Source organism: Micromys minutus (assembly GCF_963924665.1).
Source record: "Micromys minutus genome assembly, chromosome: 19".
Lineage (NCBI taxonomy): Eukaryota > Metazoa > Chordata > Mammalia > Rodentia > Muridae > Micromys > Micromys minutus.
Genome location: NC_137954.1, coordinates 11585444 through 11612695, shown reverse-complemented (window position 1 = coordinate 11612695; position 27252 = coordinate 11585444). Strand labels below are relative to the sequence as shown.

Here is a 27252-nt window from a genome sequence, read left to right as displayed (position 1 = left end):
ATGAGACCTTGTCTCCAAAACCACATCAAAAGTAGTGATAAAATCATAACCACTATTTTCCTTTCTGAAGCAGATTGCAGAATGTTCTCAGTTTTAAAATTTGAGAAGGCAAGGGAAACACATAAGACCTTAAACTGGTCTGTCTAATCACCACCTTCTGAAAAGCTATTTAAAACTTTAGAATTTGAATCATTGGCAACTCACTTTTAAACAAGTCAAACATAGAAAGTACTAATAATTCTCTCCCTAAAATATAAAGAGATCACGAAACTGCCTTATAATACAAAGAAAATATTTTTATTTGTGTATCAAAGACTCTAAGGTTAACAGCTGACGTCAAGACACAAAAAGGTTTGAAAAGCTATAGATAATCAACCTCCCTTGATTGTTTTAGAGCATCTGATATGCTCCTAACTGAATCTTAAGCATGATGGTTCGGGTGACAGGATTAGGGTTCCTTTACATTAGTCTTCGGTGTCTTTCTTTTTCTTCTTTTTCTTCTTTTTCTCTGGACTCTGAAAATGACCAAGAATGCTTTTTGAAATAGTGGTAATTTTATAATTAACTTTTCCTTATAAATTGCAAAGTTTACTCTTAGAAAATACATTTTGTACTTAAAAAAAAAAAAGCCCTAAATTGTAATGTCAACAAAGTAAGCTTCAATAAACCATGAGTTGGGGGCATAGTGACAGTACTTACCTTGCATGCATAAAGCTTTTAGTTACGTTCAATTCTTAGCACAGAAAACTCTTTTAATGGTAAGAAACTAAATTTGAGGGCTTGTGAGATGGCTCAGCAGTTAAGAGCTGCTTTTCCAGAGGTTCTGAGTTCAATTCCCAGCAACCACAAGGTGGCTCACAATCTATAAAGAGATCTGAGGCCCTCTTCTGGCATGTAGGTGTACATGCAGACAGAACACTCCTATGTTTAAAAGAATATATAAATAAATAAATTTTAAAAATACAACTAAAATTGAGAAGTGGCCTCTATAACAAAAATACCATCAAACACTTTTATCTTTCTGTTAATTTCCCTATACACACCTGGTCATTTCTGACTAATAATATAGTACCTATTTATTATAAACATCTATGCTTAAGGTTTATTTTAAAACACCAAAATCACATACAGGAACTGCTGTGCTGGTACATGGCTCCTCCTCAGAAAGTGGCTCTTCCTTTATGTGTTTCTTTTTATCCTTCTTCTTTTTCTTCTTTACAGTTGGTTCCTCTTCTACTACCTGTTCTTCCTCCGCCTCCTCCTCCTCCTCCATCTCCTCTACTTCAGCTGGTGTAAGAATTATGATTGTATTAGACCTCCTTCAAAACCCTAGGATGCTCTTCTGTCATTGTAGTCAACTCTTTCATCCTTGTCTAATATTATCAACCTTAAAATAATCTAAACCAAGCTGAAACAATTTTTCCACAATCAGTTGTCACTTAATACAAGTCAGCATTAAAACAAAGATGAATTGATTACATAGGCTGATGGGCTTGGACAGTCAAGAGGGGAAAATTTCTGTGTCTTTACCTATGTAAGATTGATTAGATTTTAATTTTTATCCTGAAAGTAGAGAAATGGCTCAATTGGTAAAGTGCCTGCTATACAAGCATAAGGACCTACACTCAGCTACCCAGCAACAAGGAAGAATTCAGACACAGGGCTACAAGCCAGCAACCCCACAGTGGGGGAGGAGACAGGGATGCTCCTGTTACTTGATGGCTAGCTGTCCTAGACAATCGCAGAGCTCTAAGTTCAGTGAGATACTGTCCTTAAGAAACAAGAACAAAACTAAGGCAGAACAGACCTGACATTCATCTCTAGTATCCAGAAACACATATGCACAACCACAGCACACGCAAAGAGCTGTTATCCCTATGACTATCCAGTGAGATGGGAGATACATGAAATAAATAAAATACCAGACAATAGAGGGCAGTAAATACTGAGGATAAAATGCAGCAGTGGTTGGGGAGATTTGTAGGAGGGTGTGACAAATGGATCCCAACACAAAGGTCAAAGGTGGAAGAGAGTAGTATCAGTCAAGAGTGTGCAAGAGCTCTGTGAAGCATGTATTTGGGTAGATGGCTTGGGTACATGAGAGCAGCTGAAATTATTAATCCAGGACAGCACTCTAGAACCTGTTTTGAAACACTAGAAATAAGACTTAACTACTCTGATAATGAAGAGCAGGCTGCAATATATTATTCTGTTCTATGAACCAAAAAAAAAAAAAAAAACACTGCTTCATCAATCCTAAAGCTACACAAAAAACAATAGTTCAGCATCCACTCTAAAGGTTCTATACATTTAGTAATATATGGATTCTACATTTAAAGACACTTACATTACTTTATAAAATCCTCTACCCAAAGAACATAAGGACACATTAGAATATCTGTTCTCAATGAATGAAATGGTAGGCATTTCTCTTTAAAAAACTAGAGTTAAAAAAAAATCAAGATATTTGAATGTATTATTTATTATTCAAAAAATTAAATGGAAAACAGAGCATTGGGTAAAGGCATTAGTGGGGAGAAGCCTGTGGAGCCGACTGTTCAATTCCTGGAACCACTCACATGACACCTCCACAGGTGTACTGTCACTCTCCCCCATCATCCCCACCAAATAAATAAAAACAAAATGTTCTTTGTTTTCTTTTTGAAAATTCAAACTAACCTTTAATTTTAATCTTGGCTTTTTTGGCTTTCTTTTCAGTAATTTCATCCTCTTTATCTACCTCTTCTATTTTGCGTTTTTTAGAACAAGTTGGAAGTGTGGAGTCACCAGAGGGATCGTAAGTCTTCACTTCACTGAAAAAACCAAATAAATTGTGGAAAATCTTTACAAATACCTGTAACTGAAATAATTTAAGAGAAAAGCAAATACTGTTGTATAATGCAAAAGCACATAATGGTGTTTTGTTCTAGCAGCTTTAGGGTAGTTTAGCTCAGTCAGTCAAGAAATGCCTCTAGGCTCTACTGTAGGAAAGCACCAGCATTATATGGGAAATAATCAAGTGAAATCACTTTCCAAGTAACTGAAAGTAAAACTGCACTGATTCAGTGTTTAGTTTCATAATCCCATTTAGACATTTTCACCACAAGCTGTGACAGACAGATCCCCTCCCTATAAAGTCAATTAAATCTCAAGGCTGATAGTTTAAGTTCACTTAGGTGCAGGAATCTGAAATATTCTGCACAGAAGAGTTGTAGATGAATGTTGGTTTAACTTTAATAAAGTGCCACAAAGACAACTGAATGAATTTTATATGCTTATAATTGATGTCATTAAACATTGCTCTGCCCACATATATACCCTATGATTCCACTGAAGTTCACACATAACCAGGTAGGGATGTTGGCATATGGCTAAACCCCAGAACCTGAGATACAGAGGAATTCATTCTGAATTCTAGACCAGGTAAAAGGATAGCAATATAGCAACATCTTGCCTTTTCTTTAAAAAACAAAACAGGGTCCTGTGTAGCTCAGACTGTCTTCCAAGTCATTATCTAGGCAAACACAAACACTAAATTTCTAGCCAACACACAGCCTCCATTTCCCATGCCCTTTTCTGAAAGACCTTGAAACACATTGTCTGTTTACTATAAAAGATAAGCAACTCCATTTCATCCATCGAAACTCACAAATCCCACCTTGCCTACACAAGTAAGGTCCCAATATTTTTTATGACTATGAACTATTAATTTTTAAGCCTGTCAGCAGATTTTACAAAAGCTTCCATTCTAGATAAGCTTTCAAACAAATGGCACACTACAGAGGAAGTGAAATGACGGAAGTAATCCATGTTTATGAACCTGTTGGTGACAAGAATAAAAACACCCGACACCAAGGCCAACCTCATTTCAATCCCAGAGACTACTCATTGGGAAGCAAACCAAATCTTAAAAGTTGTCCTCTGATCTCCATGAGGGACTTTGGCTTGGCACTTAAACCTCCACCCACACAATACAAATACATGCAAAAAAATGTGTCCATGATTAAAACAAAAACTAGATGTGAATGTTGAAAACTAAATGGCAAGGAAAAATTAAATAAGAAATAAATATACAGACAGCATGGTGGTGACTATAAGATGTTCCCAGAAATTGCTCACGAGCTCTAAAGTATTATTGACACACAAAAGATCTTGCCTGTCCCCTTGACTTAACAACTCTACAACTCCACATATTTCTCAAAGTACACACTAAATATGACTTTATTTGCCATTTTTAAAAAGGCTTGATCTCCTATATGCCAGACTTTTGAGAACTGCCAGTGGGTGCTTGAGATCAAACCCAAGTCCTCTGTTATAGTAGCATGTTCTCTGAACTACAGAGCCATTGCTCCAGCCCCTGTGTAGTTTTAAAAAAAAAAAAAAAAAAAAAAGGAAAAAGAAAAGAAAAAGAACTGAGCATTTTGTCTGCATGCACATATTTGTAAAACAAGTGTGTCTGGTTGTGAGCAACCATATGAGTACTGGGAACAAAAACTTCGGTCCTCTGATAGATGACCTTAACAAATGTTTTTAATTGTTGATGTCTCTAGCCCTTTGCCAATTCTCCTAACAATCCACACTGCTGTGTCTTAAGTTTACAATAAAAAAAATTTTTTTAATTAACAAAATCAATTCTTCATTCTCAAATGACTTTACCTTTTGTGTTCATACTTTTCTGCCTTTGCTAATGCCTTTCCTGTTCCACTTATTTTTCTTATCTAAAAAGAAAAATGAAAATTACATCAAAATCTATAACACATCACCTGGTGGATATAGCATGCCATAGAATGTGACAATGTTTTTGCTAATTTGAACAAACATGTCTCAATGGTAAATTCCATTAGCACATCAGCTCCTAAGAAATATGAAAAAATGTTGTGTAAACATGAAATACTTATATTAATCAAATTTTGACAAGTACCTAGCATCTGCCACAGACTGAGTATGGTTCTTACCCCTCTGTCCTCCAAAATCCTCAATCTGGCCTCTAATTTGGCTCTGTTCTCAACTCCCATTGCAGAACTGGAATCTTCACCAAAAGCATCATATCTGATAGCCAGAACAGTTTTGGCTGCCAGCATCCGAGAAATCTACAAACCAAAGATAAAATGAGAGCCAGAATGCTTCTTTTCACGAAAATGTAAAATCCTCAAATGTAGCAATCCTCTTACTCACAAGAAAATTACAGGAAATCACAGAACCATTTTTATCTATGCCCATTATTGAATAAAGTCGTATTCCACTTTTGTTCCTTCCTTTACTCTGATGACTTGAGCCCTACAAGTTGGCCATCTCTGTGGCACGTGTACACACACACTGAAGTTTCTTGGGAAACAGCTTGGTGCTATAGCTGATACCTAGCATGTGCGACACTGCTCACTCATTTCAAATGGAGAAATTCTTCTAGAAACAAATCTATGGTGTCCATTTCCTACCTTACTTCTGCTAGAGGCTGTAAATTTCACAAATTTTCAGTTTATTCCTATTTAATTAGGTAGATATCTATAGAATACATACAGAAATATGTAAAGTAGACCTCCAAATGTGGTTTTTGGAAAACATTCAGTACATTGTACATGCAGTATCTAATATTTATAAATGTCAGTAGCAGCAGACAGCTTCTTGTAACGTATAAAACATGCCTTTTACTTAAATATAGTACACTAAAATAAATGGAAGTGTACACTGTAATTTCAGGAGGAGAAAATGAGCCAAGATAAAAGTAAAGCTCATGGGCTGGAGAGAAGGCTCAGGTATTAGCATTTACTGATCTCACTGAGAACCCGGATACTGTTCATTGTTAGACATGCAGTTAACAAGCACTAAATCCCTCAGTACCAAGGGAATTGGTGCCCTCTTCCAGCCTTGCATATAGCATACACATACCTATGCATGTACAGGTGAACACGCAAAACACATTATCTTGAAAAGTTCAAATACAGCAGAGAAACTATAACTCACCTTTCCTTTGTGTTTGGGACTCGTCTGGCCTACAAGAGATGCATGATAAATAAGCCCATATTTGGGCGTGTCTCGTCTGGATTTGAGGGCTCGGAAAAGTGCTTTTTCTGCTCCAAGAATCTGAACTGTAGAAGCTGCATGCTTGGCCAAATTCAAAAGAGAGCCTTTAAAAAGAAAAAAAAAGTCACAAAAATGTACCTCAATACTAGTATATTGACTTCCCTGAAAACCCTAAGGTTTCCTGTTATTCCAAGTGCACGGAAAGCTATGAACCGGAGAACTAAAACTGTACACACAGCAGCATGCTAACAATAGTGATATGGACATTAACTAGCAATAACTCTAAGACTGAAAACCAAGCATGTCATTGCTGTAAACACATTACAGGTCATGTAAGTAGTATAGAGCAGGATTTATTTCACCCTTTAGAGGTGAATGAAAAAATTTATCTAGAGGTATACTAAGTTACTGTTGGATGTTCTGCATGGAATGCAGTATGGAATGCAGTTTGGAATACGTAAAACACTAACACTAACTAAACTCAAACTCCAGTTAGTGACTGTATTTCTATGGCACTTAAAATTACCTATGGACTGAAACTGAGTGTAGGTAATAAAAACAGCACATAGCCCCACGACCTTATAGTATTTGTCTCATACTGCTGAAAGAATTCTTTCAGCTTAAAAAGATATCTGAAGTATAGCATTGTGTACAGTTAATACTGTGATTTAAAAAATTCATTCAAAATTTGGTCTATTGAATTCTCTTTGATCCTGAGGACTGAGCTTAAGAGGATAATGTAAACACGATAATGTAAGTTAATTTTATTCTTTGACCAAGAACCGCCATGTCTCAGAAGAGGTAGTGACTGAAGCTGCCCTCATTATTCAAAAAGAACTCAGGCAAAGCATCAGAAATCATCATTGAACACATGGTCTCTAGTCTTTACAAACACATTAAAACTGTCACCTGCATGAGCAATAAGCCGTGCTCCAACTAGCTCTCCAACCATGACTGTAACATTAGGTGCAATGGCCATCATTCGATTCTGCAGATATTCATATAGCTGAGTTCTATACTCAGAAATTTCAATTACCTAAAATAAGGAATAAAGGAAGTCATATACACATTATGAAAAGTACATAATCCATTTTGAAAATATTAGATTTCAATACTGACAAATAGAAAAAAAGCACAAGCAACTCAATGACAATTCAACAGTAAAAGGCTGGGCTGAGATCCTGTGAGTATGGGAGTTAGACGGCAGCCTGGGAGTCTGAACAAAGAGATACAGAGCTTTCTCATGAAAGCAGAAACTGAACAGAAAATTGTGTCTCTGCAACATAAATGACTTCACTTATCATTTACCTCACCACCTTTACCTAACACACAAAAGATGGCATCAGATGAGGTAGTGACTGAACACCTTCATATATTATCAGGTGAACAAATGTAAGTATCATCATTGCCACCTGCAAATCATTAGACTTACCAAGTCCTCTATACAGGCTCTGGGTGTAATGTACCTGAGTGCACAGATGCAGTATGTTGCAAATGTCTTCTTCAGAAACCTCGGTTCCCATAGAAATCTCTGCGGCTGCTTTCACTTCTGCTTCTACTTCCTCTGACAGCAATTCAGAAAGAGTAGCAGATGCATAGTTCTTCCTGTCCCCTATGGAATATTTGTAGATGAAGCATAATCATTTCCCAGTATTATCTTTCCTTATGGAAAGGCTTGATTCAGAAACTTCAAAACACATTCGGTTAAAATAAGACAAAGCATCTTATAAATTTCAGAAAAGGTGCCAACTGAGAATAGGATTAACACTAATCTCATTAAAAAATGCAATATTCTAAAACCCCTTTCTCTCTGAGATAGGGTTTATCTGTATAGCCCTGCTTGTCCAGGAACTCTCACAATAGACTAGGCTGGTGAACTGGAAATGCTGGGACTGCCAGCTGAAGCTCTCTTTTACAGCCTAAGACTGGAAACTTTGGCTGGACCTCATAGCCAGAAGTAACAATATGCCTTGAGAATGCGTAAGATCAACACTGCTGTCCTACCATGTACTCTGTTTAACCTGCCTTTAGGAGAACAGGGCCAATAATCAACCTCACTCGCCTTGAATTTCTCATTATCTAAGCCAATGCATTGCTGCAATCTTTTTGTTGTTGTTAAGACTTATTTACTTACTGACTTAAGCAGATATACCTTCAGATATACCAGAAGAGGGATCCATGGAAGAGCAGATAGTGCTCCTAACTACTGAGCCACCTCTCCAGCCCCAATCTTTTTCTTTCTTTTTTTAAAGCCAAATTTGAAGCAAGCCTTATTAAGTACTAGCCAGGATCATACTCAGTATTCTCAAAGTATGGCCAAATAACTGTAATGTTTAAAAAAATTTTTACCATGAAGTTGAAAGTAACATTTTTATATATTGGTTAGTAAATAATAATATTTGTTATATGGGTCAGTAGGATTCATTTGGAGCTACTGGCTTTTTCTGTTATTTGCAAAGTTAGACATTTAAAAGAAGCCATGTATGTTTATTGATTCCAGGCAGTGGTGGCGCACACCTTTAGCACCAGCATTCTGGAGGCAGAGGTGAGCACACCTGCATTGAGACCAAATTTGTCTACAGAGTGAGCTCTAGTACAGCACGGCTGCAGAGAAAAGCTATCTCAAAAACCAAAACAAAGTAAATGTTCAAACTGTTCATAACATATTAAGTAGGTACATTTATAATCAAAAAAAAAACAAAAACACTGCAGTTATCTTAAGTACTCAATACAATTCCTACTGAGTTATACCAAATTTATTTCTCTCAATATCAACTCACCAACTTTCTGTAAACACTTGCAGTATGTCAGATTATCTGAAATAATTTTCCCTAACTCAGGAAAATGCCAGCCATACCATTCTCTACACCGCATAATGTAGTTGTTTAGTTCTTTATCCAAATCATCTAACAAGGCTGTAAAATGAAATAGAAATAGAACTAATGAGAGACTGATGGCAGTAGTGAGCACACATAACAAATTTCCTGAAAACATCTAAGTACATTTATGCCATATAACCATTATTACCATCTCTTTTCAGAATATTCTCCAAACTGAGTATCTTACACCCTTTAAAAAGCACCCTGGAGCCAGTCACTGAAGGGTTAATATTGCCCACCTGGAGGTGGGTGCTGTAGTTACAAGTTACTCTAATTTATACAGATGACTCTATGTCCAAGCAAATAAACAAATCAGCCAAACTGACAACCAAACAAGACAAACATAATGGCCCATGGAGCAAAGTCACTTGCTGCCAAGCTTAATAACCTGAGTCTAATCACCAAGACCCACATGGTAGAACTAGGGAATGAGACTTCACAAAGTTGCCTGTCACACAAATTCTGCGGTGTACATAAGACTACAAAATGTAATAATTGTAAATTAACTATATATAGCTCTTCTGCATTCTCAAGACTCTAATCTTTCTATTTGTGTCTATTTTTAGGCATCTCATGAATCAGTCATATGACGAGCAATTTTTTGTTTTGCTTGACTTGCTTTTAAAAAAAAAAAGTTTCTGTGCAAGTACAGACGCACTATGTGTGTGCCTGGAACTGGATGCATATAATCCACTTTGTCTGGGCATTAAATCCTGCTCCTTTGGAAGAGCTATATCTGTGCACTGTTTGGTTTCTACACAGATGGAAGTTTTCCACATTGTGACATGTATTATTTCTTTTAAAAGCTTCAAAAGACTACTCATTTTGTTTATTCATGGATGGCTAAAAAAATTTTCCTTTTTAACAAGTATATGTTAAATACTGTTATGAACATAGGTGTGGTAACCCAAAGAACTTAAGTCTATGATTTTTAATTTTCTGGATATACACTAAGCAATGAAACTTTTAGTACTTGCAAATGGCACAACTTTGGTAATTCTTAAATTGTTCAATTTATGAAAACCCAATAAAAGACCAGGTGAAAAGTAGAGTTATAAAGAACCCTCTTGCAGTTCTAACACTCATGGGAAAATGAGATCAATCAGTATGTATTATTAACAATATTCCCTTATCAAGAAAGTCAAATTAAAGCTTGTAATTTTTCTATACTGCTTTCCCAATTATCTACTCATTGAAGTTTAGTTCATCTTTCTTTCTCAACAGACAGAAATAGTAACAACAGTTAGGAAAAAAGCCCAAAAATAAAAAACAGGTCAGATTGCCATGTACTTACAAATTGCCTGAACAATCATTGTGTCTACTTTATCAGCACTGAATTTCAATCTGTATCGAGACAGGCTGGGGAAATGAAGAGATAAATTAGACAGTTTTACAAATGGTTCAACACTGAAGATATCAGCTTTACTGACACAGGGCAAGATTTTTCTTGATGGTAACAGCATCTCCTTCCCATTAATATATCCATACATTTTTAGCATAGACACATAAGTATGTGCATGTATATAAGTAAGCACCCTAATCTTTCTATACTTACCTGTGGGCCAATCCAAGACACATGGCTGCCATCTCACGTGGTTCTACCCCAGGAATCAAGCCATCCATTTGTGATCGGATTCCTCTCATAAGTTCATTAACAACAGGACTATGGATACAGCTGAGATTCAATTTTTCCTATAAAAACATTTGTGGGTTTTCAATAGTATCTTTAAAGACTTCATTAATGTGAATTCAGTCTCACCTCAAACTCACAGTAACAATTCTGCCTCAGCCTCCGGAAACTACCTCACTGTATTGTTATTTCTGATATTCTAAAACAATATTGATCTAAGGAAATTTTATAAATTATATACACTCTTCTCAAATGCACATGGTGCTAACAATCTATACACATACCTATGTGAAGTTTTTAAAAGATTTATTTTATATATATGAGTACACTGTAGCTGTCTTCAGACACACCAGAAGAGGGCATCAGATCCCATTACAGATGGTTGTGAGGCACCATGTGGTGGCTGGGAATTGAACTCAGAAGTACCTTTAGGCACTGAGCCTTCTCTCCTGCCCCACCCCATATGAGTGTTTGTGCACTAGACAAGTGCAGGTGCCTTCAAAGGGCACAGTATCAATTACCCTGTGCCTGAGTGATGGGCAGTAGTGAGCTGTGTAATGCTGGTTCGTAATGGGATCTGAGGCCCAGTCCTCTGTAAAAATAGACTAAGTACTATTAACTACTGACCCATCTCTCCAGCCATTTACTTAGCTTTAAAATTACATAATATATACTCACAGCATTAGAAAGATATTTATTTATGTGCGTTGGTGTTTTGCATGTCTGTGTGAGGGTATCAGAGTTACAGAGAGTTCTGAACTGCCATGTACTCAGCATTTCTGTTCACAGTAACAGAAAAGTTTCAATCTTTCCCCTGTGGTGTCCATTAAATGCCTCTCCCAAACAGTACGAATGAATAGACAGGCAACAAGGACTTGACTGACTCTAGGTTTTGTGGTGCACAAATTCCATATTGGAGAAAAAGGGTTTTAAAAAGCAAAACTGTTTCGATCACAACATTGTTCCCTCTCCACTTCACAAATGTGTTAATTCCTTTATATAGACCAATATTTTGTAACATCACATGCAGGTAATTATAGGCAGCACCACCGTACTTCATTTAATGTTTCCCCTGATACTAAATGTTATGCCTGATACTAAAAACTTCAAATGAACACACCTTTACTCAACAGGAAAAAATTTAAATTATGTGAGGATCATAAAAAAAATGTGAATAGAGGGCATGAGTAGCTAGGTCAGAGCTTATATTATCATTTTTGTCCATTTTGATTTTCTATAGTGTACAGGGAATACTATTTTTTGCAACTTCTAGTAGATTATGCCACCTATAAGAAAAACATCAATTAAGAGAACACATGACAAATACCACAAAGGGTGGCTTTGCACATCTCTAAAAGGCATAGAAGAATCATGATGTGCCCTTTAAGCTGACTTTACCTTTATGACCCCTCCTAGTTTAGCATCAGCTACAGCCAGAGGTTCATGGGCTTCTTTTACTATTTTCTTCAAAACTTTCTTCAGCTGCTTATTGATTTTGCCTTCCATCAGAGCTGTGAATGCTTTGCAGGAAAACAGAAAAACTAAGAGTTATAACTGAGAGTTCTAATGTAAATCATAAGTCAAAGAAAAAATAATTCATGTAAATGTTTTATAAATAAAGTCCACTCATAAATGTCGGCATGATGATGCCCAATGTCTATCCTAGCACTTGGGAGGCAGAAAGAAGCAGGAGAACCTGAGTAAAGGCCAGCTAGGAGTACAAAGTGAGATCCTACCCTGGAATAAGATTGTTACGATTTAACTTTTTACAGGTCACCCTACATCCTCAGCTGGCCTCAAACTGTCTCTTTCCTTAGTTTGTTTAGTCTTTGGACTGGGGATAATAAAAGTGTTTGTTTCACTGTAAAAAGCCATCTGGCCTAATCCTTAGCACTATACACACAAAAGAAGTACTTTAAAATTGAATTTCGTGTTCGGAGTTTAAACTTGGCACCTTTTGTTGCCTTACATACATGGGTATTCTACCTAGATGTTCGCCTGTGCACCACGTGCATGCTAGTGCTTCTACAGTCCGTAAGGCAGCATCAGGTCCTTCCAGTCGGGATTATGAGCCACCCTGAACTGCCATGTGAGTGCTGGGAACTGAATCTGGTTGTTCTGGAAGAGCAGCCAGTCTCTCTAGCCCATTTCTAGTTTGTAATTTTCTTTGTCATCCAATTTTAAGTTTAACCTAGCACACACAATAGCCCTTCCCGTAAATGTGTTTCTTCTAAGTATGAAGTCTCTACACTAAGCTAACTCTAGATTCTATTCTAGATCACCATCTTCTTCAATCAAACAATACTCATCACTTAAAACTTGCTCATATAACTTCAGGGGGCTGAACTAAGCTATTCTTCAGAGGTCCTGGATTCAATTCTCAGCACCATATCGCAGCTCACAAACCTCTAAAATAGGAATTCCGTTGGATCTGATGCCCTCTTTTGGTAGGCAGATATATATGCAGACAAAACATCTATTTACATACAATAAATGAATCAATAAAATTTTAAAAAGTAAATGCAAACAAAAACAGCCAGCAAGACAGCTCAATGACCAAGGCTTCTGCCACCAAGCTGAGTCCCTAAGTCTGACCCTCAAGACCTATGTGGTAAAGAGAACAGAACACTCTGTGAGTCACTAGCTGTTCTGACATGACTGTATCCCTCCAATTAAAAAGAAAGTTAAAAGAAATGCCATACACGAACTTCCAACAGAGAATATTAATTGTATAAAATCTAAATTGAGTACTCTGATCTACAGCTACTCAGTTTTGATTCTGCCCTATAAGACCAGGAAGGTGGCTCCACAGGTAAAATGCTTTGACATTCAATAAACCTTGGGTAACCCAATCAGTCCCAGGAATTTATGTAAAGGTGAAAGGAGAGAAGTGACTTCCCAAAATTGTCTTCTGCTTTCCATCCATGTGTCATGGCATGTATGAACTGTTTCACAGGACCTGGGATATTATTGGTCAGTTGGTGGAGGGCTTGCCTAAGCTCACTATAAATTCAATGTCATCCTCAGTTGCAGGATCATCTTAGTTATGCTCCTCCCCCAAACCAACCAACTTGTAAGAGACAATATACCATTAATTACAAGAAAAACAAAACAAAACAAAACCCCAAGGCACTGATTGTAGAGGTTTCTGATTCTTGGCATAGTTCCCTCACTTCCAAAATTGCTTATTATAAACCTATGTTTTACCACTTATAACAAAGATTGTGATTGGTTAATTATATTAGTAGTAAAGAAACTTGCTTTTGTGTTTGGCCACACCTTTAATCCCAGCAGATGGGAGGCAGAGGCAGGCGGCTGAGGAGCACAGCCAGGGCTGCAGAGAAACCCTGAGATTGAACTGTGGTGAATGGGTCTAAAAGTAGTGAGTGGAGTATGGTGGTGGCACATCCTAGAGACAGGAGGCTGGCACAGGAGTATTCCAGGTCTGAGGCCAGGCTGGGCTATAAAGAGAGACCCAGTCTTAAACAGGGTTGGTGACTAGATCTCAATTTCCCAGAATGGGAAGCCTGACTCTTCAAAGTTGTCCTTGGACCTTCACTAAGTAGCTCCCAACTAACTCCCCAGCCCCCTCCCCAAAAAAAAGAGGAAAAAAACTTTAAGGATAGCATCACTGTGATATTATACTTTACAAATGTAGGAGACTCTAGCTACTGGTATGTTGACAAAGAAACCTCAGAATTATCTTTTAAAGTAGATATTACTCATCTAGAACACCTCAGTTTGGTTCCTAGCACTCATGTTGGGCAGCTCACGACCACCTGTAGCTGCAGGAGGCACATAATATTAGTAGTAAATAAAATAAATAAAAACAAAAAGTAGTGCCTCTAGCCTATGTGAGCACCTGCATACAACCTACACAACACACAACATAAAACTTAAAGTATATTCCACCATGCCCTGTCCTAGCTTTCTACAATAAGAAACCCATTAATATTCCAGCATAGCAAAATCTCAATATCCGGGGCTAGAGAGATGGCTCAGGGGTTAAGAGCCCTGACTCCTCTTCCAGCGGTCTTGAGTTCAAATCCCAGCAACCACACGGTGGCTCACAACCATCTGCAATGCCCTCCCTCTTCTGGCGTGTCTGAGGACAGCTATGGATAAAAAATAAATCTTAAAAAAAAAAAAAAAAAAAAGAACCCAATATCCCCAGAAAAAAAAAACAGTATCTTTTCCCCATGTGGGATTAAAGTGTTTAGACCTATAAAATTCTTGTCTAGTTTTAAACCATCTTTATAGTCCTTCATTCTCATATCATATAGACTTTCGTGCCCTTTGGTGCAAACATGTACTTTGAAGAACTTCATTTCCTTTTGATTTTTGATATGCTTTTGTACACTCTGGTGAGCTTTATTACCAATTATTTTATTTCTATTGGCTAGTCTCAACCTTCTCCTTTAATTAATAAAACTATTAGAGAGCTGGGTGCACGGCATTACCTTGGTCCCGGTAGAACAGCTTTTACTGAATTGTGCTTCAGCGTTAGGCTGTTGGTTCCCACAGGGAGATCAATTTAACCACTTGTCATCTCTCATCACATGGGGAACCAACCTATGGTGAAAAGAGCTAACTCAATGTTGTCTCAGTGGTAGTGACGAATGGGTTAATCATTTAAATTCAGTTCCATAAGATGCATCATTGACAACATTGAGGAAGATTAACTCAGGCAACTGAAGACAACCTTTTGGTAAGAAAAACAAAATTCTAAATTTTAAATTAAAAAAAAACTTACTTTAAATTTTTATTTACCTGCTAATGCTTCTGCTGTATCCTGAAATTTCTCAAAATGTTTTAGCTTTACTCTAGAATTAGAAGAGAACAAATGTTACTGAAAGAAATGATTCTGCAAAAGCTACATAGCCAGAAAATAGAAGCTAGATGTTTCCATAGCATATACTAATTGTAAAACCAACTTACTATATGTAGTAACGTGTCTGTAATCACAGCTACTCAGAGGCCTACCCAAGAGGACCATGAATTCAAGTACTTAAACCTTGTTCCAACTTATTAAAATAAAAATAAAAGACCATGGGCGAGGCCTAACACCCCAGCATTTGGGAAGCAGAAAGGTGGATCTCTGTGAGCTCCAGGTCAGTCTGGTCTACAAGAAGATTCTTCTGTCTCAAAAACCAAACAAAAAGGCTGGACCAGAGCAAAGACCAGGGTTCTATCCTCGGCACCAACAACCAACTAAACACCCTCTAGGCAGAAGTGTAGAGAAATTGCCTATTGTCATATGTCATCACCTACATGACTTACATGTAGGATACTGCTTTCTATACAAAGAGTCGTATCAGTTAACCCATTGCTGTCTCAGTGGTAGTGACGAATGCTGTTAAATCACTTAGATTCAGTTCCAAAAGGTATGCATCATTGACAGCAATGAGTAAAGATCAACCCAGCAAAGCATATAACCTTCTAAAACGAAAAAAATTAAGTCTTATATCCCCTAAAACAGTAGTGGTTGAAGCAAATTTTTCTTACCTGGAAAGGTAAATGCTGATAGCTCAAAAAACGTGCTAAGAAAAAAAGTACTGATTTTATCTTTTTCTGTCCTAGCCTAACCCCATTTCTACTTGTATGACATATCATATGTATGTACTGGTCTATATTTCTCAGAATTTATCTAAATATTTAAGGATACAGAAAGGTGTAGGTGGAATTATATTAAGCCAATTATTCTGGAGCATGATTTTCCTCAGTATATCATGAATATCTCTCCTAATCACTATATACTCAATTCATTCAACAATTCTGTTACAGGTGGAACAGTACAAATGAATCCATATTTATATTTCACTTTGCACTTTCTCTAGGTTGACCGTTCTTTACTCTTGTGTATTTATTAGCAGCAGCAGACCTATGACCAAATACGAACAGCCATAGATGATCCCTTTATGTGGGGTAAGCAATAGGATCAGAGTTTCTTCTCAGGACTACATGCTCCCAGTGGGTTACTTCACAAGATGATTCATGAATAGTTACATGCCGACCCTGACTCTACCCTGAGGAAAGCCTCTCCCCTTAGCCAATTTAGTTACCATTGTTTTACTTTCTTCTCAAAATTTTGATTGAGGAAATGTGGTATACTTTAAAACCTAGAATTACCCAAGAGCTAGATAAGACTGGAAGTCATAGAAGATAAATACACCAGATTGTTTAATTCACACTTAATTCATGATATAGTGTGTCCTCAAATATCCCACAAAATAATGACCTTTGGTTATTGTCTACTGTAGTCTACAATACAAATTAACTGTGGTGAACTATGTTCCAAATAAAACAGCCTCAATTACCAGGTAGTGGGCCACACCTTTAATCCCAGCACTCTGGAGACAGAGGCAAGAGCCTAATCTATAGCACCAGTTCCAGGACAGCAAAGACTACACGCCCTGTCTTAATGCCCACACAGCTTTAAAAAATTAAAAGATTAAAAAATTCAGCCTTAAAGTCACACACTGTTCATAAAAAAACCAAAAAGCTAAAAAAAGCATGGAAATGAGGAGGCCCCCCAAAACTACTGTACACTTAAAAATCTTACTTCACGATTACTTACATTTTATTTGCTTTCTCTGGAGTTTCAAATTCTTTCCACAAACTATCAACCTCTTGAAGTTTCTTCTCATTTAGAACCTGCAATAAACCAGTAGTTTTCTTCAAAGGCAGTTTAGACATATATGACTCTATTTTTCAAGTTAACAATTATTAATGTAAAATATGGGAAGAAAAGTTTTTTATTGAAATGAGATAGTTTCCTTATGGATCATAAGTTATGAGTGCTCCAAATTTATTTTGTGTATGGTAACATTTTAAGAATACACAGCCACACCACAAGTATAGCAAAATATATATTAGAAGTTTTCCTATTCACACAAGTTTCAACTTCTAATTGTTCAGTTTGTTCCCACAAATTGCAATCATAGCACTAGGTCTAAAATATGTCTACTTCATAGATAAGGGATCAGTAATATAAATAATAATTATAAACAAAAAACTTGGGCTGAAGAGATGGCTCAGGGGTTAAGAGCACTGACTGCTCTACCAGAGGTCCTGAGTTCAAATCCCAGCAACCACATGTTGGCTCACAGCCATCTATAATGAGATCTGATGCCTTCTGGTGTGTCTGGAGAGTAATAGTGTGCTCACAAACATAAAACAAATAAGTAAATCTTTATTAAAAAAAAAAGCAACAAAAACTTCAATACTCAAAACTTCCCAGAGTAACAGCACACAGCATATCTATCACAAAAATCACCTAATACTGAAGCATACTAGTAATAAATAGAGGAATGCTCAATGCATAGACTACAAGCTACCTCTTTGTTCCTAATCTCAGTAACATCCCATTGTCGAGAGATGACTGCTCTTCCAAAGACCTGGGTTAAAATCCACATGGCAGTTCATCATTGTCTATAACTCCAAGATCTGACACCTTCAGAGACACATGCAGGAAAAACACCAATGCACACAAAATGAGGGAAACAAAACAAAACAAAACTTTTCCATATTTAAATAAGGAACACTCAAGCTAATAGCCATCTAGATTTCATGTTTGCAATTATGAACTCCCTGTTTTATACAACTACATAGGACAGCTCCATTAGAGCAATCTCATTGAATTAAAAAAAAAAAAAAAAGACATGACACTCCTAGGCATGGAAGGGGGTTTCAATGTAGATATGAGGGAAAGAACATGGCCATAGACATCTAGAAAGGCCCAGGCTGAGCTGGGACAAGAGGAGAGAGGAACAGAAAAAACAGAAAGTCAACGACAAATCAGGAGAGCGAGAGACCGCTACAGACAAAATGGCTGGGGAACGAGGTTTGTCGTGCCATTTGTCCTAACGTTCATGTTGTCTAAGCGCAGTGTACCTTTCTCTTGTTCCTTCCTTTTATCATCACAGTAAATTAATCTTTCAATAAAGCAAACCAGTCACTACTTAAAACCTTCCAACCATGCCTGAAAGGACCCAGATCCTGGACGGCAGCTTTAATCAAATTAAATCTAAATGGAACGTTACGGGTCAGCCAAGCCTACATAGCGAGACCCTGCCTGAAAAATAAAGCCCGTTAGTGATCATGCACACCTTTAATTACAACACTTGGGACGCAGAGGCAGATAGATCTCAGTTCGAGGCCATCTTGGTCTACAGAAAGAATTCCAAGGCATCCTGAGCAGCAGAAAAACCCAAAATAAGTGGGGCTGGAGAGATGGATGGCTCAGCACTGACTGCTCTTCCAGAGGTCCTGAGTTAAAATCCCAGCTACCACATGGTGGCTCACAGCCATCTGTAATGGAATCTAATGCCCTCTTCTGGTGTGTCTGAAGGCAGCTACGGTGTACTCTTGTACACAAAATATTAAAAAATATTTTAAAAACTGATCTTGGATTGGGGGTGTTTGACAGGGTGCTTATACAAAGCCAAAGGTTCTGCCCCCAGAACCGTGAATTTTTACTAAATGAACGCTTTATTATCACTTGTTTAAAAAAAGGGGGTCCTGCCCATTTTTTTAAAACCGAGAGAATCTTCTAAAGCACAGGTCGCCCTAAAGTCGAAGAAGCCACGTGTTCACCTGAACACCCGGCTCTTGATTTTCCACATCCTTTCGGAGCCCAGGGACTTGAAAGACACTCAAATGTGTTCCGATGTTCCGTCTCTCCTTAAATCTTAACCGGCTCTGTCCCATATAAGCCTTTTGGTTCAACAACTCCATCTCCCCTACCTTAAAGATGGCGTAGCCAACGGACGTCTCAAACAGGACCAACATGGTGAGGCCAGGTCAGGGCGCTACGCGGCTAGACGTGAGCCCTTACACCACGGTAGAAGACGAACTTTCGGCTACTGAAGGCCCGCTAGGCCTCTGACGCCTGGAAACGCAAACACATCCAGCTCCCGACGAGCAGGCAGAGCACGTTGCCCGGACGTTCCACACCTCTCCGCATGGACCAGCAAATTTGAGTCTCCTTCTCCAAGAATTCTGGGATGTCAACGTCACTTCCGGCCTATCAGCGCCGCAGAGCGTGAGGTCATTTCCGGATATTTCCCGCCCACTGGAGAGTTAGGAGAGAGAGGAGGTCTCCAAATATCGCGAGACTTGTTAAGTCCTGAACTGATTTTGGGAGTTGTCAATGTATGCGATTATGTGAAAAATAAATTCTGTGTAAACTATTATATATTATATTATATATAAATGTATAATTTACAGCACATATGTCACGCCCGCCATGTGAAGGACATTTTATTTTAAAACAACACAAAACACTTTTCCTTGCATTCCTGTCCCATTTAGTCAGTTCCAGGGAATCTGAAACACCCTCTTCTGACCTCCGGGAAGTAGACTTATAGGCGATTATAAGCCGTTACGTGGGTGCTGAGAACCCACCCAGGTCCTCTGCAAGGGAAACAAACTTTTATAACCAGGAACATTTTCTGGTGATTTTTCCCTCTCTGGTCAAACAGGTTTTTAGCAAAGATTTCTTTTATAGTTATAAGTATAGATATTTTCTGGGCTTTTGTGTGTATGTTTAAAATACTCCCAAGGTATGAATTTAAGTATGTCTCAATGCAATTTACCTTATGGAAACTTTCAGCTTTAGTGGCTAGGTTTATTTTAAGACAAATCTCAGACTGGCCTCAAACTCACATGTCCTTGCTCAAAAACAATTTGTTTGTTTGAGACAGGGTCTCTATGTAGTTATTTAACTATGTCTTGTAACTGTGTTGACCAGAGAAGTCTTGAACTCATAGAGGTCCACCCACCCCCACCTCCACAGTAGTGACGTTATAGTCATATGCACCACACCGACTTTATTAATGTTCAGGATGGAACCACACGTTGGGTTCCATACACGGCAGGCATGCACTCTCCTAACTCAGCCACATCCCTAGCCTTGTTTTGCCTTTTTGAATCACTGCCTTCCTGCCTCCGGCTTCAGAGTGCCAAGATTAGATAACTGTCTAAAAGGAAAAGGCACTTCTTATTGAATGAGAACTCTCTGGCATCCATTTTCCAGAATTTGTCCTTGAAAACTGCTACTTACACTACTCCCACAATACTGTCCTTCAGAACTGTCTCAGATTTAGATTTAGGCCAAAGATAATAATTGCCTGAAAATTCCTTCAAGTACCTTATTAAATAAAGTGCTGGGTCAAGGAAAAATGATACTAAGAAATATTAAAAGGAATGTATGGGGAACATAAAGGGAATACTGGGCATATGGCTAAATGGTTAAGAGCGTTTTCTGCTCTTCCAAGGGTTCAGAATTCAGTTCTCAATGCCCAGGACTGCCTGTAAGTCAAACTCCAGGCCATCCGATTTGCTCTTTTTACCTCCTTAGGGCACCCCCATATGGGTGCCTTACACACAGACTTACACACACACACATAAAAATGATAAAATTTGAAAAACAGAATATGGGAGATATTGACTAATAGGAGAACATGGGTGTAAGGACTTATAGTTCTTTTTTAAGATTTATTTATCTAATGTATAGGAGTACACCGACAGACACTGTCTTCAGACACACCAGAAGAGGGCATCAGATCCCATTACAGATGGTTGTGACCCACCATGTGATTGCTGGGAATTGAACTCAGGACCTCTGGAGCAGTGCTCTTAATCTCTGAGAATTTCCCCAGCCCTAGGACTTACAGTTTAACCTGTTAATATGACAATAAGAAACATAGTACAGCTTTCTGGACCTGGCTGAGAGGGAGGCACCATCATGGGTGTTGACATTCGCCACGACAAGGACCAAAAGGTCCGGCGCAAGGAGCCCAAGAGCCAGGACATCTACCTGCCGTTTCCAGTCAAGCCATACAGGTTTCTGGCCAGACGGACCAACTCCACCTTCAATCAGGTTGTGCTGAAAAGGTTATTTATGAGTCGCACTTACCGGCCACCTACGTCCCTGTCCCAAATGATCCGAAAGTTGAATCAAAGAGAACAAAACCGCTGTGGTTGTGGGGATAGTCACAGATGATGTGCGGATTCTGGAAGTGCCCAAGCTGAAGGCCTGTGCTCTGCGGGTGAGCAGCCGGCCCCAAAGTCCCAGCCTCAAGGCTGGGGGTAAGATTTTTACCTTTGACCAGCTGGCCCTGGAGTCTCCCAAGTCAAGAAGAGCCCAGAGGTGTACAGACACTTTGGCAAGGCACCAGGAACTCCACACAGCCACACCAAAACTATGACCGTTCCAAGGGCCGGAAGTTCGAGCTTGCCAGAGACAGAAGGGCCAATCGAGGCTACAAAAACTAACCGTGGATCTTACTGTTAATAAAAAAAAAGCTTTGGATGTTAAAAAAGAAAAGAAAAGAAAGAAACATAGAACAGGATATAAAGTGAATTAATTAGTGGAAATTAGTGGGGGGGGGCAGTTCTCTGCAAACCACAGTTCTATCTATCTCTGTTCAGCGAGAATGCAAGATCCATAGTCTGACATTTACAGAGCTGGCTGGCCATAGCTCAGCAGGTCAGGGCACCCTCACGACCTGAGTTTGACATCAAGCACATGAATGATAAAAAGAGAGAATTGATTTCTGCAGACTGTTCTCTGATCCCTTCTTCCAAGGTATGGACTAATCATTATGGCTTTATCTGCTCTTTCTTTCCTTTGTTTATTTGTTTCGAGACCCTGTTCCTCTGTGTAGTCCTTGGAATTTGCTATGTAGGCCAGTGCGACCTTGAACTCACAGAGATCTGCCTGCCTCTGCTTCCCAAGTGCTGGGACTAAAGACAAGAGCCACCATGTCTGGCTGAACTCTATTTATTAAAGTAAATCTTTTTTCTTACAAAGAATTTTATGAGTGGGATTTTATTCATCTTTTGAACAGAGTCTTACTTTGTAACCTAAGTTCATCTTGAATTTGCAAACCTCTTCAGTGCTACACCACAACTGTACACCACACCCATCAGTGAGGGGCAGTGTTGTTTTTTTCTTCTTTTTAATCAATGGTAGGCTAAATGGATAATCATTGCAATTAGGGAACAGTAGTAGCATTCAACCAACCATGCTCTCTCTCTCTCTCTCTCTCTCTCTCTCTCTCTCTCTCTCTCTCTTCCCTTCCCTCCCTCCCTCCCCCTCTCTCTATCTCTGCCCCCTTTCTATAGGAGATGAAAATCCACAGATTTCCATATTCTAATATTGAGCTACATACATTCTCAGGCAACAATATGGACTACACTGACAATTTTGAAGTTTTGGTTTCTTTAAAGAATATTATGGTAGTATATTTTTGCTTTAATCCTAGATGTGGGGTAGAGGACTGATTCAGATTGTCCACAGCAGATGACTAAGATTTGCCTCATGCTCTAGTAGAAGTGTGATTTGCCAGCAGCAGATACTTTCTGTGGTTGTGTAGCATTTGTAATTCTAGGGATTTTGCAGAGGGTGTATAAACTCTAGGACTCTAAGAGATGGGGTGGCGTGTTTAGTTGGTTATTATTGGCTGTGGTTTGTTAAGTAGTCATGCACAAAAAAAATGAAGGAGAAATTAGATATCCTGACAGTGAAGAGCGAACTTGCCCCAAGGAACTTGATGCCCTGAATTAGCAGAATTATGTCATCTCATTCCCCTCTATCTTATTCTCATCTATCTAGAATTAGAGGGTTAAAAGGGTAGAAAAAGGGTGAAAGGAAAAAGAACTCACAAATTAGCCAAAATCCAGCTACAAGGGACCCTTTCAATTTAATGAGGATGTTATGTTCGGTGCTGGCAATGTTGGTGAATACCTCTAATCCCAGCATTTAGGACATGAGGGAGGAGGATCAAGGACTTCAGCCTTGGCTACATAGTAAATTTGAAGTCAGCTTACTTAATTTTGAGGAAGGATTTGTATCTGGCCTGAGTTGAAATTCAAAATCTGTATTCCAAAGTGACTTCAGACTATCAATCCTACTTTGACCTTTCAAGCGATGGGTCATATATGCTGCTTTGTATGGCAGGGGAAAATCTATTTAAGGAAGCCAGAGAATAAACCTTTGTTTTCCACTTTTTCTGCTCTGACTAGGAAAAGTGGGGAGAAAGAGATGGAGTATACATTTTCAAAGGCATCTAAGAGTTATTAGGGCAATGAGGATTTAGCAGGAAAAGATCTCAGAGAAGAGAAACAACTCAGTGTTGTGGTCTAAATACAGTTGTTCTGTTGTCACGGAGACGTCTAATCCCTAGAGTCTCAAGCTAGAGAGGTTGAGAAGTTACTGGTGTCATCTCATTCATTTTATTTAGGGTGAGGCCTTTGGGAAGCAATTAGAGTGGATAACGGGAAACCGCCAATATTGCATCCTGCTGACTTTCTTAGGAGAAGAATAGAAACCTCATAGAGGCACATGAGTGACCCTGCCAAGATGATAATGGAGTCAAGTGAACCCTTGCAAGAGCTTGTGTTGTGTTGCTTGGATTTCATGGCTCCAGAAGACTCTTTTAAAGATAACATTTGTATATGGTGTGTGTGTGTGTGTGTGTGTGTGTGTGTGTGTGTGTGTGTGTGTGTGTAGTGGGATTCCCTGTCCCCAAGAGCAGAAAAATAATGACACAGAGACTTATTGATTTTATTATAGCTTAGGTCTTACCTTAGGCTACCTACTAGCTAGCTCATCAAACTTAATTCACTCAAGTATACTAATCCACATTAACTCCCTCTCTCCCTCCTTCCCTCCCTCCCTCCACCCTCTCTCTTTCTCCAATCCCAAATATTTCCATCTTTGCTTCAAGGTCACTCTCAATTATATCCTGAACTCAAGGACAATCTAGGCTACAAGAGACCCTACCTACAAAACAAGAACAAGCAGGGCCTCCCAGCTATCCCCTCTTAGCCAGGAAGTCATGCCTTCCCTTTCCTGCTTAGCTATTGCTCAACAGATCTTTTTTTTTTTTTTTTAAGATTTCTTTATTTTAATTAATTTTATGTAATGTGAGTATACTGTTGCTCTCTTCAGATACTGGAAGAGGTCATTGAATCCCATTACAGATGGTTGTGAGCCACCATATGGTTGCTGGGAATTGAACTCAGGACCTCTGGAAGAGCAGTCAGTGCTCTTAACCACTGAGCCATCTCTCCAGCCCCCTCAACAGATCTTTATTAAACCAATCACTGAGTGAGGAAGATGATGAACCATAGTAATAGCAATACCAAAATCCAGTCAGTACTCAGTTCCCTGCTGGTACAGTGTAGGACCCCCTTTCGAGGACCCCCACTCGAGTCTCAGGACACGGGGTTACCCAATGAAACACGAGAGACCTTCTTGTTGCAAAAGCAAGGGGTAGTTTAATGACGGAGCTCCGGGCTGAAACGTATCTCACGCAGGAGATAGAGGTATCGACCAAGAGGCTAGAAAGCTGGAGGTTTTTATAACGAGGGAGTTGGGGGGCTGGGAAGAAAAGCTTGCCCAACACTCACTGTAGCCAGGAAGTCAGGAGCATGAGCCCCACACAATGACCTCTTCACCCCATTCCCTCTTTGTGAGAGGATGGGCTCTTCTCAAGGACCTGGCATTTACACAAGAATTAATTACACTCCGGTTCCGCAGTCCCAGGCACTGCGGTGTTTATACAAGATAAGTTACAGCTTCTCTAATGACTGTGAATTCCAAAGCTCTGAGCTCCGCGTCGTCCAGGTGTCCAGAGGAGGCAGTTAAGCAGTTAAGCCCTAAATCTCCTAGCTAACAACTGACAAGATACTCCTCTCTGTCTGTTCACTCCCGCATTCCATCTCCTTGTATAAGAGATAGCCTAGACAAATCATATTCAGACAATAGGAATCATTATTTCTCCTAAAAGAGTGGATTCAGCATTGCAGAGACTGCCAGATAGTGGAAGGTCTTAATTATTAAGGACTGAAATATACTAACCAGCAACAGGATTATCAGGCCTTGAATTTAATTCCCTTTCAACAGAATTAACAATTAAATATGTGATATCTATATCTATATCTATATCTATATCTATATCTATCTATCTATCTATCTATCTATATATATATATATATATAGAGAGAGAGAGAGAGAGAGAGAGAGAAAACGCATGCATATACATGGCCATGAGTGTCTTCTTTCACCATGTGAGCCCCAACAGTCAAACTTGGGTCATCAGTCTTGGTGACATGTGCCTTTACCCTTTATGCACTGAGCCATCTCCTTGGCTTCTCTTTTCCTGTGCCACTCTTGCCACACTTGTTTTTGCTATATAGGTAGAATGTCTTGTAGCCTTGAGCTCAAGATATACTTGAGGATGACATCGAACTTATGATCCTTCTGCCTGTATGTTGTGATACAAATAAAGAGGGATCAGTGGTTACCAGTTCCTATGCATTCACACTCCAAGTGCATCTGTGCAGAGCCGTGGGCCACTGAGCCGGATCTGCTTCCCCCCTACGCTCTACATTCCCTGCTGTCTCCCAGCCAGCCACTCACACACTGTCCCCTAGGAGGGGTCTTACCACGCCTGGCACACACACACATCCCAATTCCGAGGCGGGCTTTGTGTGTCTAGCCACTACACTTTCTTTTGAACTCAATTAACTCTTCACATGAAAGAACAGCAAAAATACTCATAACAACCTGTACTTAGGCACAGAGAAGAATATCCATGACCACCACCACCACCATGTTGGCTCCCCAGCTCCCTCTACTTCCACCTCCTCCTCTGGCCCTCTTCATTTCCTTCTGTAACTCCAACACTCAGAGGAGAGATTATAAGAAGATCTCTGGGACTTGCTGGTTTTCAGCCTAGCAGGGGTGGGAATGGGGAAGGTTTCAGGTTCAAAGGAATAGAGAACATAGTGATAGAGAAAAACTCTTCCTTCCCATGTATGTGTACACACATATATGTGAATAAAATGCCCATACATATAAGATTGTAATAAAATGAAATTTAAAAAAAATTATACGTAAATAAAACAATGACTAACATGGAAGATCAAGAAAGGCAAGATGAACCTTAGATATACTAAGGCAGGAGATTAGCATGCTTGAGGCCCTTGGCTTGATTTCCAACATCATACACACAACTGTAAGGCATTTTCTCAACTAGTGATCAAGGTGCAAGGGCCCAACCCATTGTGGGTAGATCTGGGTTCTACAAGAAAGCAAGCTGAGCAAGCCAGGGGAAGCAAGCCAGTAACACCCTTCCATGGCCTCTGCATCAGCTCCTGCTTCCTGACCTGCTTGAGTTCTAGTCCTGACTTCCTTTGGTGATAAACCTCAATGTGGGAGTGTAAGCTGAATAAACCCCTTTTCTCCCCAACTTGCTTCTTGATTGTAGATTGTCTTGAAGCTGTTTGTATTTTAATGTTAATTCCACTTCTCTAAGAAGGACTGGCTAGTCACATGACTTCAACTGAACCTTTCCATTTTCATTAGTAAAGGAAAGCCAGTGACTGGGTGGGGTGAGAGAAGTAGGAGGTCTAAGGGGTCTGAGGAAAAGAGGTGCAGGGGTGAGAGAACACAGGTGAGAGGTCGAGGCAACCAGGAGGTTTCCAAGGACCAGCTGGACCCAGGTGATATTAATTGGCATTAAATAGCTATGAACATTAAAGATTTTATAGGTCTAGCATCTTATATGAAGGGCAGTCTGTATCTTTGCCTATTTGATGTAATCTTGTGTAGAGGGTTTGTGGATTGAGAGTTGAACATATAAACTTGTATGAAAAGCTATCGGGTTGTAGAGTTGTGTTTGTGTGGGATTTTGGGGCACAGAAATACCC

General features: G+C 39.1%; 1 protein-coding gene and 1 pseudogene across 3 annotated transcripts; one reads left to right on the top strand and one right to left on the bottom strand.

The window, feature by feature from the left end:
- Window positions 1-281: 281 nt before the first annotated feature.
- On the bottom strand, window positions 282-19512 carry NOP58 (NOP58 ribonucleoprotein). 2 transcript variants are annotated; one of them, XM_080933429.1, is made up of 15 exons: window positions 19276-19512; window positions 17108-17184; window positions 15301-15353; window positions 11929-12050; window positions 10456-10592; window positions 10195-10259; window positions 8802-8936; window positions 7488-7633; window positions 6931-7057; window positions 5962-6125; window positions 4956-5090; window positions 4657-4718; window positions 2680-2813; window positions 1130-1287; window positions 282-515 (listed from the first exon to the last, which is right to left on the bottom strand). In XM_080933429.1, exons 1-15 carry the CDS (start codon window positions 19318-19320, stop codon window positions 465-467), a joined length of 1611 nt encoding a protein of 536 aa, XP_080789555.1. In that variant the 5' UTR covers window positions 19321-19512; the 3' UTR covers window positions 282-464. The 2 variants fall into 2 exon arrangements, with proteins under 2 accessions (XP_080789555.1, XP_080789556.1); XM_080933430.1 differs by lacking the exons at window positions 15301-15353; window positions 17108-17184; window positions 19276-19512 and adding an exon at window positions 14991-15121.
- A 1765-nt stretch (window positions 19513-21277) lies between these two features.
- On the top strand, window positions 21278-21807 carry LOC308433302 (large ribosomal subunit protein eL18-like; annotated as a pseudogene). Its single transcript has one exon. The product of its transcript is annotated as a large ribosomal subunit protein eL18-like (transcript).
- Window positions 21808-27252: the final 5445 nt, after the last annotated feature.

Excerpts from the sequence above, each read along its gene's own strand:
- NOP58 (XM_080933429.1), bottom strand. The coding sequence starts at position 19,320 with ATGTTGGTCCTGTTTGAGACGTCCGTTGGCTACGCCATCTTTAAG. Across the intron at positions 10,593-11,928 it reads AACTAGGAGGGGTCATAAAG|GAAAAATTGAATCTCAGCTG; the intron begins GTAAAGTCAGCT and ends ATGTTTTTATAG. Across the intron at positions 4,719-4,955 it reads GGATTTTGGAGGACAGAGGG|ATAAGAAAAATAAGTGGAAC; the intron begins GTAAGAACCATA and ends TTTTCTTTTTAG.